Source organism: Drosophila yakuba, chromosome 2R (genome assembly GCF_016746365.2).
Source record: "Drosophila yakuba strain Tai18E2 chromosome 2R, Prin_Dyak_Tai18E2_2.1, whole genome shotgun sequence".
NCBI classification, from domain to species: domain Eukaryota; kingdom Metazoa; phylum Arthropoda; class Insecta; order Diptera; family Drosophilidae; genus Drosophila; species Drosophila yakuba.
In genome coordinates, this window is record NC_052528.2 from 3,593,807 (window position 1) to 3,610,558 (window position 16,752).

Here is a 16,752-nt window from a genome sequence, read left to right on the forward strand (position 1 = left end):
TTCATTGATGCAATCTGCTGTAAACACTTTAAATCTCTATTCAAAGGTAGGCATTATAAGAACAACTTAATGTTGCAGATTGTTGTTTTGTGTACGCGCAACAGCTGTTTTAAACAGCTGATTTCTTTGTTGTGGCGCCATCTATTAAAATTTCTAGTACGCAGCACTAAAGATTGGTCAATTATGAATGCGTACACTAAATATTATTGTAATATTCCGACTTTCAGAAAATGGATTTGGCCAGAAAAAGGGGTCAAACTTCCCATAGTGAGCTGGTGGAAGTACGAGGGAGAAATTTCAACATCTACAGTTTTTGGTTGTTTGTGGGTGTTAATGGCAAAATATTTTTGGCAAATCAAGAGAAATTTACAAAAACAAAAATGTGAAAAAATGTCAAAATATTTTTCAAAATTGTGTGCGCTGCGTATCTGCATGCTGAATCTCAACTTTCTAGTTTATGTAATTCCTAAGATCTCGAAGTTTCTACGGACAGACGGACATGGCCAGAACGACTCGGCTATTGATCCTGATTAAGAATATATATAGAAAAAAGGGTACACTTGATTTGTTGAAAAGTTACATGCGGAAGGAATCGTTTCCGATCATATAAAGTATATGTATGTATTCGTGATTCGATCTGGCCCTGTCCGTCCGTATGAACGTGGAGATCTTAGGAATTATAGTAAACAAGCCAGAGACATAGACGCAGCGCAAGTTTGTTGACCCATGTTGCCACGCTCACAAACCGCCCAAAACTGCCACGCCCACACTTTTAAATAATGTTTTGATATTTTTTCATTTTATTGTTAGCCTTGTGAATTTAGTTGATAAAAATTGTTTGCCACGTTCACTCTAACGCCCGCAAACCGTCAAAAACTGTCAATGTTGAGTAACTGAGTAACGGGTATCAGGTAGTCGGAGAACTCGACTATAACGTTCTCTCTTGTTTTATTTTAATATCTGTTGTGTTATTGAGTTCGTATATACTACATATATGTTTATGTTTACACATATCTATACGCATATCTATGATTTTGTACATCAAAATATTTTATGGAATACATATTTTTGTCGCCGAAGGTTCCAAGAAGAAAAACCACCATCGTAAGTCCAAGAATCCTTCTCTGATAAACGAGCATATCCGGGCATATCTAAGCAAGGTTTTTATACCATTTACTTGTAGAGTAAAAGGGTGACAGGTAGGGAAAAGTATGTTACAGGACGAAGTACTGGCCCTTGAAAACTCTTACGGCTGGCTAGGTTTGGCTCGGCTGCAACAGACCTGAGAGTTGCCATTTTTGCTTTCCTGCTAAGCGGCAAATTATAAATTAGATAAATATGTGTCTTTAACCAGACTGAAACTTTTTAATTAAAATATTTATTAATTATTATTAATACTTAGTCATTCTGACCGGAGCAATCTTTTAAGAATGGTTCTGATAGACTAGGGAAATTTGTTAAAAAGAAATAAAAAAAGAAAAGACATTAAAACAGATCCTAGCAAAAACAGTATTTCAGTTCCGTTCACATTTATTTGGCTGATCGATTTCATTATTTTTTTAAACAGTATTATCTTACAGCCGTAGTTTTGTTCAGTTCAGTTCACATTTATTTGGCTGATCGATTCATTATTGTTTTAACATTTTAAATAAAATTTCGAGAGCAGATCAAAAGTGTTGCAGTACTTTTTAATAACAGATAAAGTAGTAGAAGAGAGTTTGATTTCCAATTTGCTCTCGCTGCTACTGCTCCCACCAATACTGAGAATTCTTCCATGGCGCCGCCGATCAAAGGGGGCGAGTGCTTCTAAGTAGTCGAATCTGAAGCGTTCTCGCGAGTAGGCGCGTTGAAACCTGAGACTGAAACCTCGTATGTACTTAATGTTAATATATTGCACTATAATAAAAAACCACGTGACGTCCAATCCACGGCCAACATCTGTTTTTGAAGTGTGTTGTAGGTGCCTTGGTTCCGGAACTGTTAATTACCATAAATAAATAAAAAAGCGAAGGACAATGTCTACCAACCTGCAAAAGGTAAGAAAGCAAATTCGTTGCTCATGTCAACGGCATCGCCTAACCATTTTCTCTTAGGGTTTTACGAGCTTGTGTTTTGCACATTTTGTCCCATACCCCTTACCTTTCGTACAGTGGCCGCGGTTGTTGTTAGGCCCTTACGTATTTAGATCGTAGCCACATTTTTACATCTGTGTGAATGTATATTTATATCGGAAAGGTTTTACCCTTGCACTTATGTGCATACATTTATATTTACACATATAACGCTGATTAAATTCTTTAAAAGATTTTTATGATTACGATAACTTACGATAACTTTTTACCATATTTCATATGAATGTTTGAACATGTTTACAATGTCTTTATCAATATATGAATGAATATATTACAATATAAATATGAATTTTAGTCTCGCCAGATGATAAACAAACTTATATAAATAATACATACTTACATATTTTTTTGTATGTATGAACATTAGAATGTTTCTTAAGATTTGTTGTGATGTTGGTTACCTTCTGTTAAAGAAAGTATGGTTCATTGGCATGTTATCACTGAATCATCGTCTAGGTAGGAAGTATACTGTCTTTGAGTACCTGCCTTAAAATCAAAAAAAATCTATTTAATAATAAATGTTTCGCATTCCTTTTTTTTGTTTTTGCGGTTCCATGTCGATTTGTAATCTCACAGAATGGTTGTTATCGCCTCGTGGATCGCTCACTTCTTCGTTCATTGCCGTTACCTCCTTTATTGCACTTATCAGTACTTTTTATATTCCATTTTTGTATTGCGTGCGGCGCTCATTTCGAAGTTGTTCTGGCCTACAAATTGTAAGATTGAATTACATACATACGTACAGACATTGATAAATGCATACATACATTCATTTATACATACATACATAGTTTGACTACATTGTTGCTTTTATATAGTAAACCTCTCAATGGCAGAAAGAAGCCTTATTCAGAGTTCTCCAAAGTTTCGATGCAGCCAAAGAATCCTATGTCAAAACCAATATGCCAATATAAATTATTTAAATATGCCAACTTTATGATGTTACTGGATTTTTTTTTTTTAATTTTGCTGCAAAATAGGAAAAATTTTTCGCCAATTTTTCAATAATATATATAGATTATATCTATGTTGAAAACATATATTATTTATGCATTCGGCTTTTCACTACTTAGTATATATGCATATATGTACATACTGCCAAAAATATTTGTTTCAAATCTGGTTCTTTTTCAAAAAGTAATTAATATAACTACCGAGAAGTGAAGCTCTTTTTCAACTTTAATCTGTATCCCCCTTGCACTTCATTTTATTGAGACACTCGATTATAGAGTTAAGTAGTAGGGTATATGCTATGTATAGTCGAGTTCCCCGACTATGGCGAAATTTTAACACTGACAGTTTTTGGCGGATTGAGGCAAATCGAGAGAAATTTTCAAGACTAACAAAAATGTGAAAAAATATCATAACATTTTTTAAAAGTGCGAATCTAGTATACCCTTTTACTCTACGCGTAACGGGTATAATTAAACATTTTTGGAGATTTGGGAGACTAAGCTCATAAAATCAATAAACCAGGTTACTCACAACTTAAGTTAAGAGCGTGGCCAATTAACGCAAAGCCCAATAATAAATTTGATAAACGTGATAACTATTTTATAAGGAATGAGATTAGTACGGTTAATAAAACTAATAAAAACATTTTTCAAAATTGTGAGCGTGGTTTGTGGGCATGACAAAGTATTCTTGGACAATTGAAGAGGCATAATTTTTTAGAAAATTAAATTAAAGCTTATTACAACAACTACTTTAAAGGAGTTTAAGTATCTCTCTAATGGCCAAGAATTATAGGAAAATTATTGTAAGTACTATTCCCAGTATTTTTACCTGTTACCCTGATTCCTCGCGTTGTATGCAGTGAACATCAGTAAAAAAACGAAGTAGGAACAATATTTGTTTGGTTTCTACCTACCCGCCAGTAAGGTAAATCGGGCCACACGGTGGGTGTGGACTGCGTCCTTAGTTCATAGTGCACAAACGTCTACAGCTGCCGAGAGAGCGGAGCGGTACGGGATTTCTATTTCGGCTTTCTGGGTCTGGGTTTTGTAACGATGAGTCAGTTTGTTTTCGTACGCCCAGCTGGAAACTATTTATCGCTTTGAGCTAAACGAAAAGACTTCAAGTGTGCCTTCGCTACTTGTTTTAAATTTAAATATTACGATTTATATTATATAGTACATAAATATTTTTATATACTACGCGTAGCATGAAACAGCGAAATCGTAGGAATAATAAAGCACTCAAACGTTGCCAGCAGCCAAACAATAAAAATCAAAAGTGTTGTTTGAGTAAACGTTGCAACTATGAAACTATATGGCAGCATTTTAATAGCAATGTAGGCCATTTATAAATAATATATCCATTATATAAAATAATTTTATAGTATATATCTTATTAGATAATTTTTCTTGTCGAAAATTCAACCACTATTCATTGCCTATTTAATCAATATGAATTTGGTTAGCCCTCTAAATGCATTTGCATTTTCTTTCTTGAAATGTTTTTGTTATTTTTAGTACACCACCAGTACCGGGGTGAATTGTTTTTCTCTGCCTCTCACTCTTTTTCTTTTATTGGAATTCTCTTTGCGGCCGCTTTCTCTTTCAAGTTTTAAAAAAACACAACCCACCACTCTATCGTACACAGGCGACCCTTGAGGAAATTCGCCATGCGGCCGCGCGTATTTGCCGAGACTATCTAACTGGACCCTGGAAAGTGGTTACTCCACAGAATTTGGTGGTGAAGCGTATCAGGTAAGCCTTCTTGTCCTAAAAATTGTTTGTATTGTATTGTAATAAGACTCCTTTATTAATTTCCTTTTTTCTTCCAGTGGCGGTCTGTCAAATTTTTTGTATTACGTAAGCCTTCCCAATTTAAATGACTACGATGAGCTGGAGGAACAAAAACAGCAGCAGGCAAATGTCAAAGTCAGCGAAGATGTCATAGCGGCCACCGAAACTCTGACCAATAGCAGCATGATTTTCACTCACGACGATAAGTCGGCTGCCAAGGCGGTTGGTGTAACATTGGTGGCCACGAAATTAATAAAAAACGAAGACGTCACTGAAGCAGCACCAAGCGCCAAACAAGCACACAAACGTCAGCGGTGCGATAGTGATAGTCGCGACTCCAGTTCTTCGAAACGATTGCACGCCCTCAAGCAGGAACCCCGTGAGGTAGGTCATCCACAGTTGTACCTGAAATCCTCTTCACAAGTTCTTCCTTGATAAACACCCACAGGTCCTACTGCGAATTTATGGTCAGACCCATGGCGATCACGCGCTGGAGAGCATGATTACCGAGTCCGTAGTATTCGCCCTTCTCAGTGAACGAAACTTCGGCCCCAAACTGCACGGAATCTTTCCGGGCGGGCGCATTGAGCAATATATTCCGGTATGTTGGGTAAAGGGCTTAAAAGTAGAGTGCAATACTTTCGGTAGATTTTGTTTCTGCGTTTTATTATTCTTAAAAATAATATAGCTTTGAAAAAGATTTTCTCTTTCGAAAATAGTCTTAATTTATTTTGTATTTTTTTATTCGTGTCTTTAAAAGAATTTTAAAAACAAACTACATTTAGTGCTCCTTAAAATATTAATATTAAAACCGTTTACATTTTACGTCTGAATGTACTTACATACGACTATATATATTATATTATATATTTATATATACTTTATATATAGAGTATAGTATAGTATACTTTAGTATATATATATATATATAAAATATATACATATATAAATATATAATTTCAATAAATTGAAATAAACTAAAACTGCATTTAGATAAATTTAGCTTTATTTCCTTTAGGCACGCGCTTTGACCACAGCAGAATTAGGAGAGCAACGAATATTGATGAAAGTTGCAGAGAAAATGGGTGAGATCCACAGTCTCAATATACCCATGTCTAAAGAGCCCGATTGGATATGGAATTGTATGCAGCGATGGGTTTCCGGTTTAGAGAGCATTGTTAGCGGCAGTGTTCAAACGAATCCAAAATCGTCAGTAGTGAAGAAGCAAATGCAATTGATGCGGACTTTTGACTACGTTCAAGAAATCGCCTGGATTAGGTCGATTATCGATGAAGGGGAATATCCAGTTGTGTTCTGTCACAATGATCTGCAAGAAGGCAACATTCTAATGAGACAATCGACAGCTGGTCAAAACGATGGGACCCCCCGGGAATCTATAAGTAGCCTGAGGTGTGTTAAATTACATGAATATGTATATGTAAATTTAAAGTTATTTGTGTTGCTTTAACTAATGCTCCTAATACCTATTAGGTATTTATGATCTTGCCATTGTAGAATTTTTTTTGTAGGTCCTAATTTAACATTATCAAAGAAATAATTGACAAAGTCTTTCTTCTGGCATAAAATGACAATGGATAAACAATTTTTTTAATAAACACATTTATTTAATTTACAGATCCAACTTCGATGAAACATTGGGTGATAGCCTTGATGGAAATAGCAATATATCGGACACAGAGACAAAGTAAGTAGACCACGATCGTTGGGGAACGTTTACTTAGCTCTTCTGATAACCCGTTATTTTGCTGTGGGTTGCTATCCAGTACCTACTTTTTATTGGCCCATTGGTCGTAAGTTCCTGCTCGCCAGACCTATATATTCATGCCTACAATTTTAGATGGCCGAAATTTGCTGCGGTCGTGGTTTGAGTTATAAAAATATGTTTTGGCCATATGCAATAGTATTATTGGAGCAAGCAAAATGAAATACAGGTTATTCATGACATTCGTTCAAAGCAATGTATACCAAATTATAATTGAATCTTAAAACTTTCCGTGTCGTATAGCAAATCACATAGCGTGTCGCCTTCACCATGTACTGAGCTGGACACTACGAATGACTCAGCCCTGGATGCCAGCTTCATAGGCGATAATGAGCCGGATCTTATTATCATTGACTTTGAATATTGTGCCTACAACTACCGTGGTTATGATCTTGCCAATCATTTTATTGAGTGGACTTTCGACTACACCAATCCACAGTTCCCTTACTTCTACCATAACTCAAGCAACTGCGCAACTGTGCAGCAGCGCCGCGACTTTATTGTAAACTATTTAAAGAAGTATCACGATGACGAGAACTATAATATCACTGGTCAGGAGCTGATAAAAGTAGACGGTGAGATTCAGTTCTTTACAATGCTGTCTCATCTATTCTGGAGCCTTTGGTCCGTAATTAATGTCACATCGGCGATTGAGTTTGGTTATTGGGTGAGGAAATCTAAAACTGGTTTTAAAAAAAGTTATATATTCAAAATATCACTTAATTTTCAGGAATATGGTATTGCTCGAATTCTGGAATATCAAAAGTTAAAGGCAGCTTATCTAGCTAAATAAATCAAATATTTGAACCTTCACATACATCGAATCAGAACCATAGTTAACTAGACTAAACATAATTGACCTTTCAATACCCGTCCGTCTTTGTCCGTGTTTATAACATTTTTTATCAGAAATTTTTTTTAGTTGGTTAACTTATCTATCAAACTTTTTAAAAAGACTGTCAGAATTGGCAATGAATAATTTGCTTTTCATAATTGGAAATTGCGTCAGACAGGTTACAGAAAATAACAATTATAACAATATTATGTATCTTTAATAGTTGTTCCTATTGCGAAAGTGGTACAAGCAGATACGATTGAAAGTATTACAGTCAGCACCAATCACATCCTTTAATATTGTATTTAAGACAATCTTATTCCTTGCTTGTATAGATTATATTTCCCATACACAAACACGTTATATTACTTTCGAATTTATGACTTCCTAATTAAATGTCTTTTAAGTTTAATCATTACTTTCGCATCTAAGTAATGCTTTTTATTTATCACACTATACTATTTGATACAGTAAAGTTTTAGTTGTATTTTATATCAAAATTATATTTCATTTAATTCATGAAGGACTTTTTACGATCTGAGTAATTTGGCCATTTTCAATCGAGTGCCTTCAATGTATCTTACTAACCAATTAATATTTTTTTGCTTTTAGAATTAAAATTTGTTGAGCATATTGTAAATAAAAAAATACAAATACGGAAATGCAAAGACCTCTTTTTAAACATGGCCGTAATGGTTGCAACGTGTAACCACATATCAATTGATATGCTAAACGAAGTGTTGGCAACGCCTACCGTAACGCCGACAAATCGTACCACGTTTTTGAAAAAGGTTTTGATACTTTTTCATTAGTCTTGTAAATCTATATCGATTCGCCAAAAAACTTTTCCACGCCCAAAACTTCGACGCCCCACTTTTGAACATTTTTATACCCGTTACTCGTAGAGTAGAGTCCGCCTGTCCGTACGTATGAACATCGAGATCTCAGGAACTATAAAAGCTAGAAAGCTTGAGATTAAGCATGCAGACCCCAGAGACATAGAGAAGTTTGCTGACCCATGTTGCCATGCCCACTCTAACGCCCACAAACCACCCAAAACTGTCACACCCACACTTTTGAAAAATGTTTTTATATTTTTTCATTTTTTTTTAGTCTGTTAAAAATTTATTGATTTGCAAAAAAATTGTTTGCCATGCCCACTCTAACGCCCGCAAACCGCGCAAAGCTCCCACGACCACACTTTTGAAAATGTTTTAATATTTTAAACTGTTTTTTCACATTTTTGTTAGTCTTGTAAATAATTCTCGATTTGCCAAAAATCTTTTTGCCACGCCCACTCTAACGCCCACAAACCGCCAAAAACTGACAGTGTTGAAATTTCTCCTTCGCACTTCCGCTAGCTGAGCAACGGGTATTAGATAGTCAGGAAACTCGACTATAGCGTTCTCTCTTGTTTTGATTTTTTTTCATTGAACTATTTTTCTAGCCAATTTCTATCGAAATGCGAAAAACAATGTATAACTTTTACTTTCACACTCCCACTAGGTGAGTATCTAATAGTCGGGAAACTCGACGTCCGATGTTTAGGTGTTTTCCACAGCTGTTGAACGCAAATGTTGTTAAGCTCATGATGCAACTAAAAGAGATTTGGAGCAATTTGAACCACTCGAACGCCCACGAACCCCCAAAAACTGTCATTGCTGAAATTTCTGATTCGCACTTTGACTAGCTGAGTAACTACAGCGTTCTGTCTTGTTCTTATTTCTATAAACATTAAACACTTAATCTTTATCAATGAAATGCAAAGCCTGGAAGAAGATAAAAATAAAATATATTTTATGCCTAATACCTTTGGTTAACACATATATATATATATGGTGATGGTCACGACGCCATTGCACTGACCGCTCGTTGGTCTTCACCAATCTCAATGAAATCAACCGTATTCTGTACGCCTAAAATCTCGTCTTTGTGGTTGATTACTTCCACGGCGCTGATCCTATTGGGTATATTGGCTTGGCTTGAACTCCTTACCCATCTTGAGACTTCTTGTATATTGCTTTGAATTGTCAGCCTTCCTTCACAGGGCGCCTTCAAGACTTCCCTGTTGGTTTCCGTCTGTTGGTTTAAAAAAGTGGATCTTCCTTTTGCCTGCCACTTATTTTTCCTGTCCAGGACTCTGGAATTTACTTCTTTAATTTTTGAGAAGGTCTCTTCCCGGTAGGTGGCTCCATCAGTATGTCGGTAAAGTCGCCTCCCAAGCTGGTCTCCTCCTAAATGAATGCTTTATCGGGGGCTGAGGGCTTTTTACCGGCAGAGAGCCTTCTCTGGACTACTTCGGTCATGGGTCCCAACGAGATAGTTGTACTCCTTCCCCTGCTTAAGAGTCTGGCTGGTTTTATGTGTAAATCTTCAAAGTCTTATGATCTTACAAATACGTATCGCACGCATCGAGCGGCGGTTGAGAGCGAATTGAGGGCGAGTACCAGCCGGAGTCTGACTTAGTAGTTCCTGAAATCGGAACAACTGCTTCTAGGCTTCCTTGGTCATTCGCTTCAGTACGCGCAGGGACGTACAGGACGGAGGTTGCGAGTCATCTGCCGGGATGCGCCAGTCATCTTCAATTTCAGGAGTCGGAAGTCAAGCTCCGCAGAAATCCTCCGATGCACTCCAGCGTGGAGTTCATTTGGCTTCTTCTTGGAGCTGCAGCCGGACCTGTTTGGACTGCCTTGCAGTCTCCTGGATCTCTGTCATGATATCGATGGCGTTAATTGTATTTCTCCTTTGATTCTCGGCTTTGTCCGGCTTTTTCAGTCACTTGCTTTTCTCCAATGGGTGCCCGATTATTCTTGTTGGTGGGTTTGCTGACCTTGCATACTTCACATGCCCTAATTGTCTTTTGTACATCCATCGACATCTCGGGCCGGTAGTAACACTGTCGTAGTTTTGCCAAGGATATGATTAAACCCCCGTGTCCGGCGTGATGTGCTCTTTAAGATAGTTCTAATCATAGTTTGGCGTTGATGGCGTCAACTCATTCCTTTATAAACATACCCTTCTAATGTCTGAATATCCGGGCATTTATCGGCGTTGGATTCGACAGCCTGTATTAGTGCAAGGTATTCCGGGGGTTGAAAGAAGGTAGAATTTAGGTCGATGTGGATGTCTGGCGCGGTGGTGTTAACTTTTTGTACTTTAGTCATTTGGACTCTAGACAGTGCATCAGGATCAACGTTTAGGGACCCTCGGCGGTGTTCAATGGTGAAGTCAAAGGCCTTTAATTTGGTCCATAAGCCATTTCAAGCTTGCGTGGTCAATTTAAAAGGAATTCTTTTCACATAAGCATGGAATTTTGTGATGCTAAGAATTTTGGCGTAGTATTCCATTTCGGTTATGCTGTAATTTCTGTGTGTCTTGCTTAGTTTGACGGATATTTGTGTATCGCCTGCGTCATACTAAAGGTGGTGCTGCAATGTTTTTTCCAGGGCCTTAAACGCCTGACCGCCTTTAGATAACTCGAATTTCTTTACACGGTCTTTTTTAGAGTGGCCTGCTGGGAACGGTATGTGCCATAATGCTTCTTAAAAATTAATCGAAATATAATAGGTTTCCTGTAGTCGGCCGTCAATGTGTGGCAAAGGGTATACATCACTAATGGTTTAAACGATTACCTTGCGGTCGTCTATGCAAAGGCGATTCTTGGTGCTTTCTTCGATCACGCGAAGGCCTAGTATGGGATCCAGCTCAGCGTTTCTCTATTTTTATTTTGCTGGAAATCTTTATTTGTTACGTCGATTATATGCTGCTAGTATTTCTTTTTCATTAACCTTAGTTTTTCATGTCGTGTCTTGTCGTGTCGACATTGTCTCTAACGCGTCGGTGTTCGGTTCTGTTTTTATAAAGTCTTTGTGTTCTGCGTATCCTCTTCTTTGACGCTGTTGCTCTCATTGCTTTAGAGTCTTATGTGTTGGGTAAATCTGCTTGAGCTTGAGAACAATGACGGGTATGACGAGTTTCCTGTCTGCCTGGTTTCCCTAGTCTTGCCTGGCGGACTCTACCGAAAACCCGTGTGTTCCCCGTCATTACTGTTAATAGATTTCCGGTAAAAACAACGAGTGAACTCATGAAATCGAGACAGGCATGAATTCTTGATCTCATGGTGATGACGGTAGAAAGCGACTCCGTATCCACACACATAGCAAACCATATCGAGCAAAGAGTTACTGCACTCAGGCACACTCAGACAAGGACACCATCGGGAATAGTTCTTTGCACGTCCAAGCGTTGGATTTCATTTAGGGGTCCACTTTGCATAGTTTTTCAATGGTCTTTTAACCATCGTTCCATTTTGAGCCCTTCCTTTGTAAGATTGGCCCGGAATCTTATTGGGGACGTCAAGAGTAAACTACCCATTTGGGGGTTCATGTTTTCCTTTAAGAGTTCTAGAAACTCATCCTCAGCCATCTTGTGTTTTAATTTGAAGAGCAGGTTGTGCTTGTCGGAGACATAATTGCTTACGGAATAGTTATACCCTTGTTTTCTTTCCATCAATTCTTTTACCCTTATTAAGTCACTACCGTTTTATATCCCTGGTGAGCGAATAGTAGTCAATCTTCAGCTCAATCCTCCATTAGTTGCCAATAAGCAAACTATGGAATTCTCTAAAAACTTGTTGTCGATTCATTCCATATAAACCCCCTTTGGTACCGGGGCTTGAAATGTTAGACTAAATCGGGGTGAAATTGGTGACTGGTCTCTGCTGCAACTTATTGTTGCGGTCTTCCGAATTTGCCTGGTACCTCGGAGGAATGCTGAGGCGAACCTTAGGATTCCCATCTCTCCATCCATCCATCTCCAATCCATCTCTCCGGCTGCTTCATCCATTGTGTTGCCAATCTAGTCTCTCAGGTGTCTCAGTTTTCGAGACTCTCAATTAAGTGCCTCATATAGTAGGGAAGTGTCTCCCGCGCTTGCACTTTCAGGTGCAGGGCTCTCTTCTTGCGTTCATGATCGGGTGACTCTCCCGGTGGATGGTTGAAATAAGACTTTTTTTTGACCCCTTTATTTATGTATTGGGGGTTCTTTATTTGGGACTTCGTTTTAGATATTCTGTCTGGTATGCAGCTAAATATATGACACGATCTACAATGAACATTGCTGACCACAACTTATTATAATAAGATAGGAAAACTAGGGTGCTGTTATTCGATTAATAAGTCTCTCCAGTCAAAAACTCGTCCGGTATTTAAGCCCAAAAAAACCAATATTATCCGGAGATGTTGTTCGTTGCCGTGATATGGTTTAATCCAGCAAACAGCTTCCATCTTTCACTGCTTAGGGAGCTTTTACTAGGTTCCATACGGAAACTGGCCCACCGAAGACTGTGTACTATGTCCGAAAACCCCCTCCCGCCAGTCGTCGGAAAATCAGGTTGTTTTATATATACATTTGGACTTCACAACCTGCCGCTTTTTGACCGATACGTTCGGAATCCACCAACTAGGAAATTTCCCATATTTATACCCGTTACTCGTAGAGTAAAAGGGTATACTAGATTCGTTGAAAATTATGTAACAAGCAGAATGAAGCGTTTCTGACCATATTAAGTATATATATTCTTGATCAGGATCAATAGTCGAGTCAATCTGGCCATGTCCGTCTGTCCGTATGAACGTCGAGCTATAAAGCTATAAAGTTAAGACTAAGCATACAGACTCCAGAGACATAGACGCAGCGCAAGTTAGTTGAGCCATGTTGTCACGCCCACAATCCGCCCAAAACTGCCACGCCCACACTTTTGGAAAATGTTTTATTATTTTATTTTATTTTTTTATTAGTCTTGTAAATTTCTCTCGAATCGCGAAAAATGTATTTTCCACGCCCACTCTAACGCCCACAAAAGGAAAATGGAAAATGTTGTAGGAACATAGTAGAAATATTTTTTGTATATAGTAACAATATTGTATATAGTGATATTAATTATAACATAACGACAGTGTAAACATTATATTAGAGTACATCGATACTATCGATTTGAGTTACAGATAGATCGATAAGTGAGATCTGCGATGACTACTTCTGGTCGGCGCCAAATACAATAAGTTTGGTTTTGGAAAAATAAAGTGAACGACGGAGAAAAATAAAGTGAACTACCTAAAAACACAGACCTGTAATGTTTTAAGTTTTATTAGTCTTGCAAATTCCTATCGATATGCAAACAACTTTTCAGATAGTCGGGGAACTCGACTATAGCGTTCTCTTTTGTTTTGGAAAAGGGGCTGTTAAATTTTAATTTTCGGTCACATCGTGAAATTCTACTTCAGTAACGGGCACAGTTCACCAACAGGTATTGACTTAAGAGTCAATAAGTGAAATATGGAAAAATAACTTCTAGGTGGGAACACTTGGATTAGAACACCGATGACCGGAGTAGCACAGATAAAGCTCTATGACGCTGTAAAAAGACCTTAGCCCACCGATAAATAACTTAATTCTCGGGAGGTCTATTCTCGGGACTTCAATTCTCGGGAAGCAATTCTCGGGCGGTAAAAGAGAGCCAAGGACTTCGGTCCAAAGTAAAGTGTAAAGAGCGAAAATCCAATCCTGCACAAAATCACAGGATACCAGGATTGGACTGGAAGGATTAAGGGACGGCAAAGGGAATACTCCTGAAGCAAGAACTACAATCCTTCCCGCTGCGCCAAAAGATATAAAAGAATTCTAAAGATGGGCGGCAAGGAGTCTAAGGCACCCTACAATACACCCAGTGTGATCAACACCGTGGCCATTAACCACAAAGACGAGATCCTAGGCGTACAACATACACTTGATTTCATCGCAGTGTTGTTAGTGTTGCTGGCAACAATGAAGTTAGTAAGGATCTACAAGCGATCAGTGCAGCGGTGTCGGGACCATCACCATATACTGGACAGGATTGATTGCATCATCCCGCAGCCTCAATAGTGTATAGCTCGGAAAACGGAGTCCGCTCTGCAGATATAGCGACAATAACAATCCGCTAATCAAAATTCTAATGCCTACAGCCGAGCATAAAATAAAAGCCGACAAAACAAATAAACAAAGAATAGTAAACCGGTGCATTTTTTTTGTGGGTAGCAGCAAAGACAAAGTAACAGCAGTGACTTATGACAAGTAATCTGAGAATCCGATAGCGGCCTTCATGCCGCAGAAAAACATTCATACCAATAAACATATATTATATATAGTGACATATCCATAAGTCCCTAAGACTTAAGCACATGCCTACACACTAATACACATACAACATGTACACCCAACACAACTCTGGATACAGATACCAGATACCTGATAAGTCACCCACTGGTAGACTAAACATCCGTTGTCTAATTTAAACAATCTAAGCTTAAGCCCTCGCATCATCGTTGCGTTCCCACGTTCAAAGCTCGGACTCGCAATCCCGAAAAACAGAAATTAGATTTCAATAAACAAAATCATAAGAATCTAAGAGCACTTGTATCCAAGAGCGAATGCACTTGAATCCAAGAGAAATGCGAAGACTATTAAAGTCAGCAACTCCAAAGCTTTCTCTCTTCATTTGATCAGAACCCTAAAGTCTAAAGTCCATATTAGAAAAGCTCGAAACCGAGGCTTGAACGTCAATCAAATCAGAGTAATTATCAGAGTTCAGTTTGAGACCTAATTATAATCGGTCGGTGTTCTTCTCAACTAAAAAATATTGTAATCATTCAGTAAAATAAAATTATATTTTTTTTACATATGAGTATTGCGATTATTTAATTGGCGCAGTCGGTAGGATCTGTTAAATAAAGAGTCCCTTTAGTACGGTACTGATCCATTGAAGGATACGCTATACAACTAGCTATCCAGGATCGGCGAATTAAAACAGTGATTCTAAAAATATTTTGAGATCCGCAAAAGAATCTACGTGAAAGTAGTATTCAAGAAAAAATCCCGTGTGGTCAGTAACATCTGCAAAACAATTTAAAATCCCGTGTGGTCAGTAACATCTGCAAGACAATTTAAAATCCCGTGCGGTCGGAAACAAAATTAATTAAAATTTGTAATTCCGTAACTTAAAACAAAGAATTTAAATAAACACCGTGTATCCAAATACTTATACAAATACACCATGGCAGTTCCGCAACTTTCGGAAACCCACCTAAATCAATTATTAAATCAAATTAAAGAACTGAACTACTACGATGGCACACCTGGCAAGCTGTCTGTGTTTGTTAACCAGGTCGAGCAGCTACTCAACTTATACCCTACCCAAGATGCCAGACAAGCACACGTTATCTACGGAGCAGTGAAACGGTTACTAGTGGATGCAGCATTGGAGGTCGTGACCCAAGAAAGAGTAAACACATGGCTGGATACAAAGACGGTCCTGGCGATGGCATTAAAGGATCACAGGCCCTACATACAACTTATAAGACAACTGGAGGATACATCATACCCCGGAAGCATCTGTAAGTTCATCGAGAAGCTCGAATCACAATATTGGTTTGAAAAGTTGTATGTAAGTATGTTTGACAAGTTAGAATTAGAAAGCGACCCTGTAGATAAATCAAATTACACTGAAATGTTAAAAAGAACTGTTAAATCTGTAATAGATCGAAAACTGCCGGATAGAATTTATATGTCATTGGCACGCAAAGATATTGATACTATTTATAAATTAAAACAAGCTTCAATGGAGCTAGGCCTCTATGACGCCAGTCCAGAAAATCAGCGTTTTAATAGATCAGAAGGGAACAGACGCAGGAACAGGGGAAATCATAGTCAAAGCAATAATCAAAGATATTACAATAATAGAAATTACAATCACAGCAATTATTATCCTGGAACGAATCAGAATAACAATACGCAACATCAAAATTCTAATCAACCTACAATAAATCAAAATCAGTACTCCACTCGTCCCATGCCGGTTAATCAAAGGGGAAATTATTACACGTTTAGAAGGCAGTTAACACAAGGCCAACAAAACAATCCTCTTAACAATTCCCTTAATTTCCAACCTTCAACTTCAAATAATACTAAGGGTCAGATGCCGGTAAAAAGACATCGCGAAAGTCAAAGTGGCCAAAGCAGAATGGATGTAAATTTTCATCAAACTGCCTCGGACACTCAAGTGACACAGGAGGACGTACCAGTCCCCATGTAAGAATAGGTTATCATAACAAAATTTACAAGGGAATGATCGACACAGGTTCATCCATCAATATCATAAGGGTAAATTTTGAAAATTTAGAAGAAAAAGAAGAAGATCTAACAGTGTATACCATT

The 16,752-nt window shown here is 37.9% G+C and overlaps 1 protein-coding gene and 1 long non-coding RNA gene across 5 annotated transcripts; one reads left to right on the forward strand and one right to left on the reverse strand.

Moving 5' to 3' along the window:
• Positions 1-884: 884 nt before the first annotated feature.
• Positions 885-8,000, forward strand: LOC6529207 (choline/ethanolamine kinase). Of its 3 annotated transcripts, XM_015196765.2 has the most exons (9): positions 885-1,869; positions 1,951-2,036; positions 4,737-4,843; positions 4,921-5,266; positions 5,331-5,483; positions 5,901-6,292; positions 6,519-6,587; positions 6,909-7,332; positions 7,396-8,000. In XM_015196765.2, the coding sequence occupies exons 2-9, from the start codon at positions 2,016-2,018 to the stop codon at positions 7,456-7,458; spliced, it is 1,575 nt and encodes a 524-aa protein (XP_015052251.1). In that variant the 5' UTR covers positions 885-1,869; positions 1,951-2,015; the 3' UTR covers positions 7,459-8,000. The 3 variants fall into 3 exon arrangements, with proteins under 3 accessions (XP_015052251.1, XP_015052250.1, XP_043062914.1); XM_015196764.3 differs by lacking the exons at positions 885-1,869; positions 1,951-2,036 and adding an exon at positions 4,290-4,425; XM_043206979.1 differs by lacking the exons at positions 885-1,869; positions 1,951-2,036; positions 6,909-7,332; positions 7,396-8,000 and adding exons at positions 4,290-4,425; positions 6,741-6,818.
• LOC120321229 lies at positions 2,198-4,137 on the reverse strand. Of its 2 annotated transcripts, none has more exons than XR_005560819.1 (3): positions 4,003-4,137; positions 2,900-3,018; positions 2,198-2,839 (listed from the first exon to the last, which is right to left on the reverse strand). It is a non-coding gene; the product is annotated as an uncharacterized LOC120321229 (long non-coding RNA). The 2 variants fall into 2 exon arrangements; XR_005560818.1 differs by having other exon boundaries at positions 3,918-4,066.
• Positions 8,001-16,752: the final 8,752 nt, after the last annotated feature.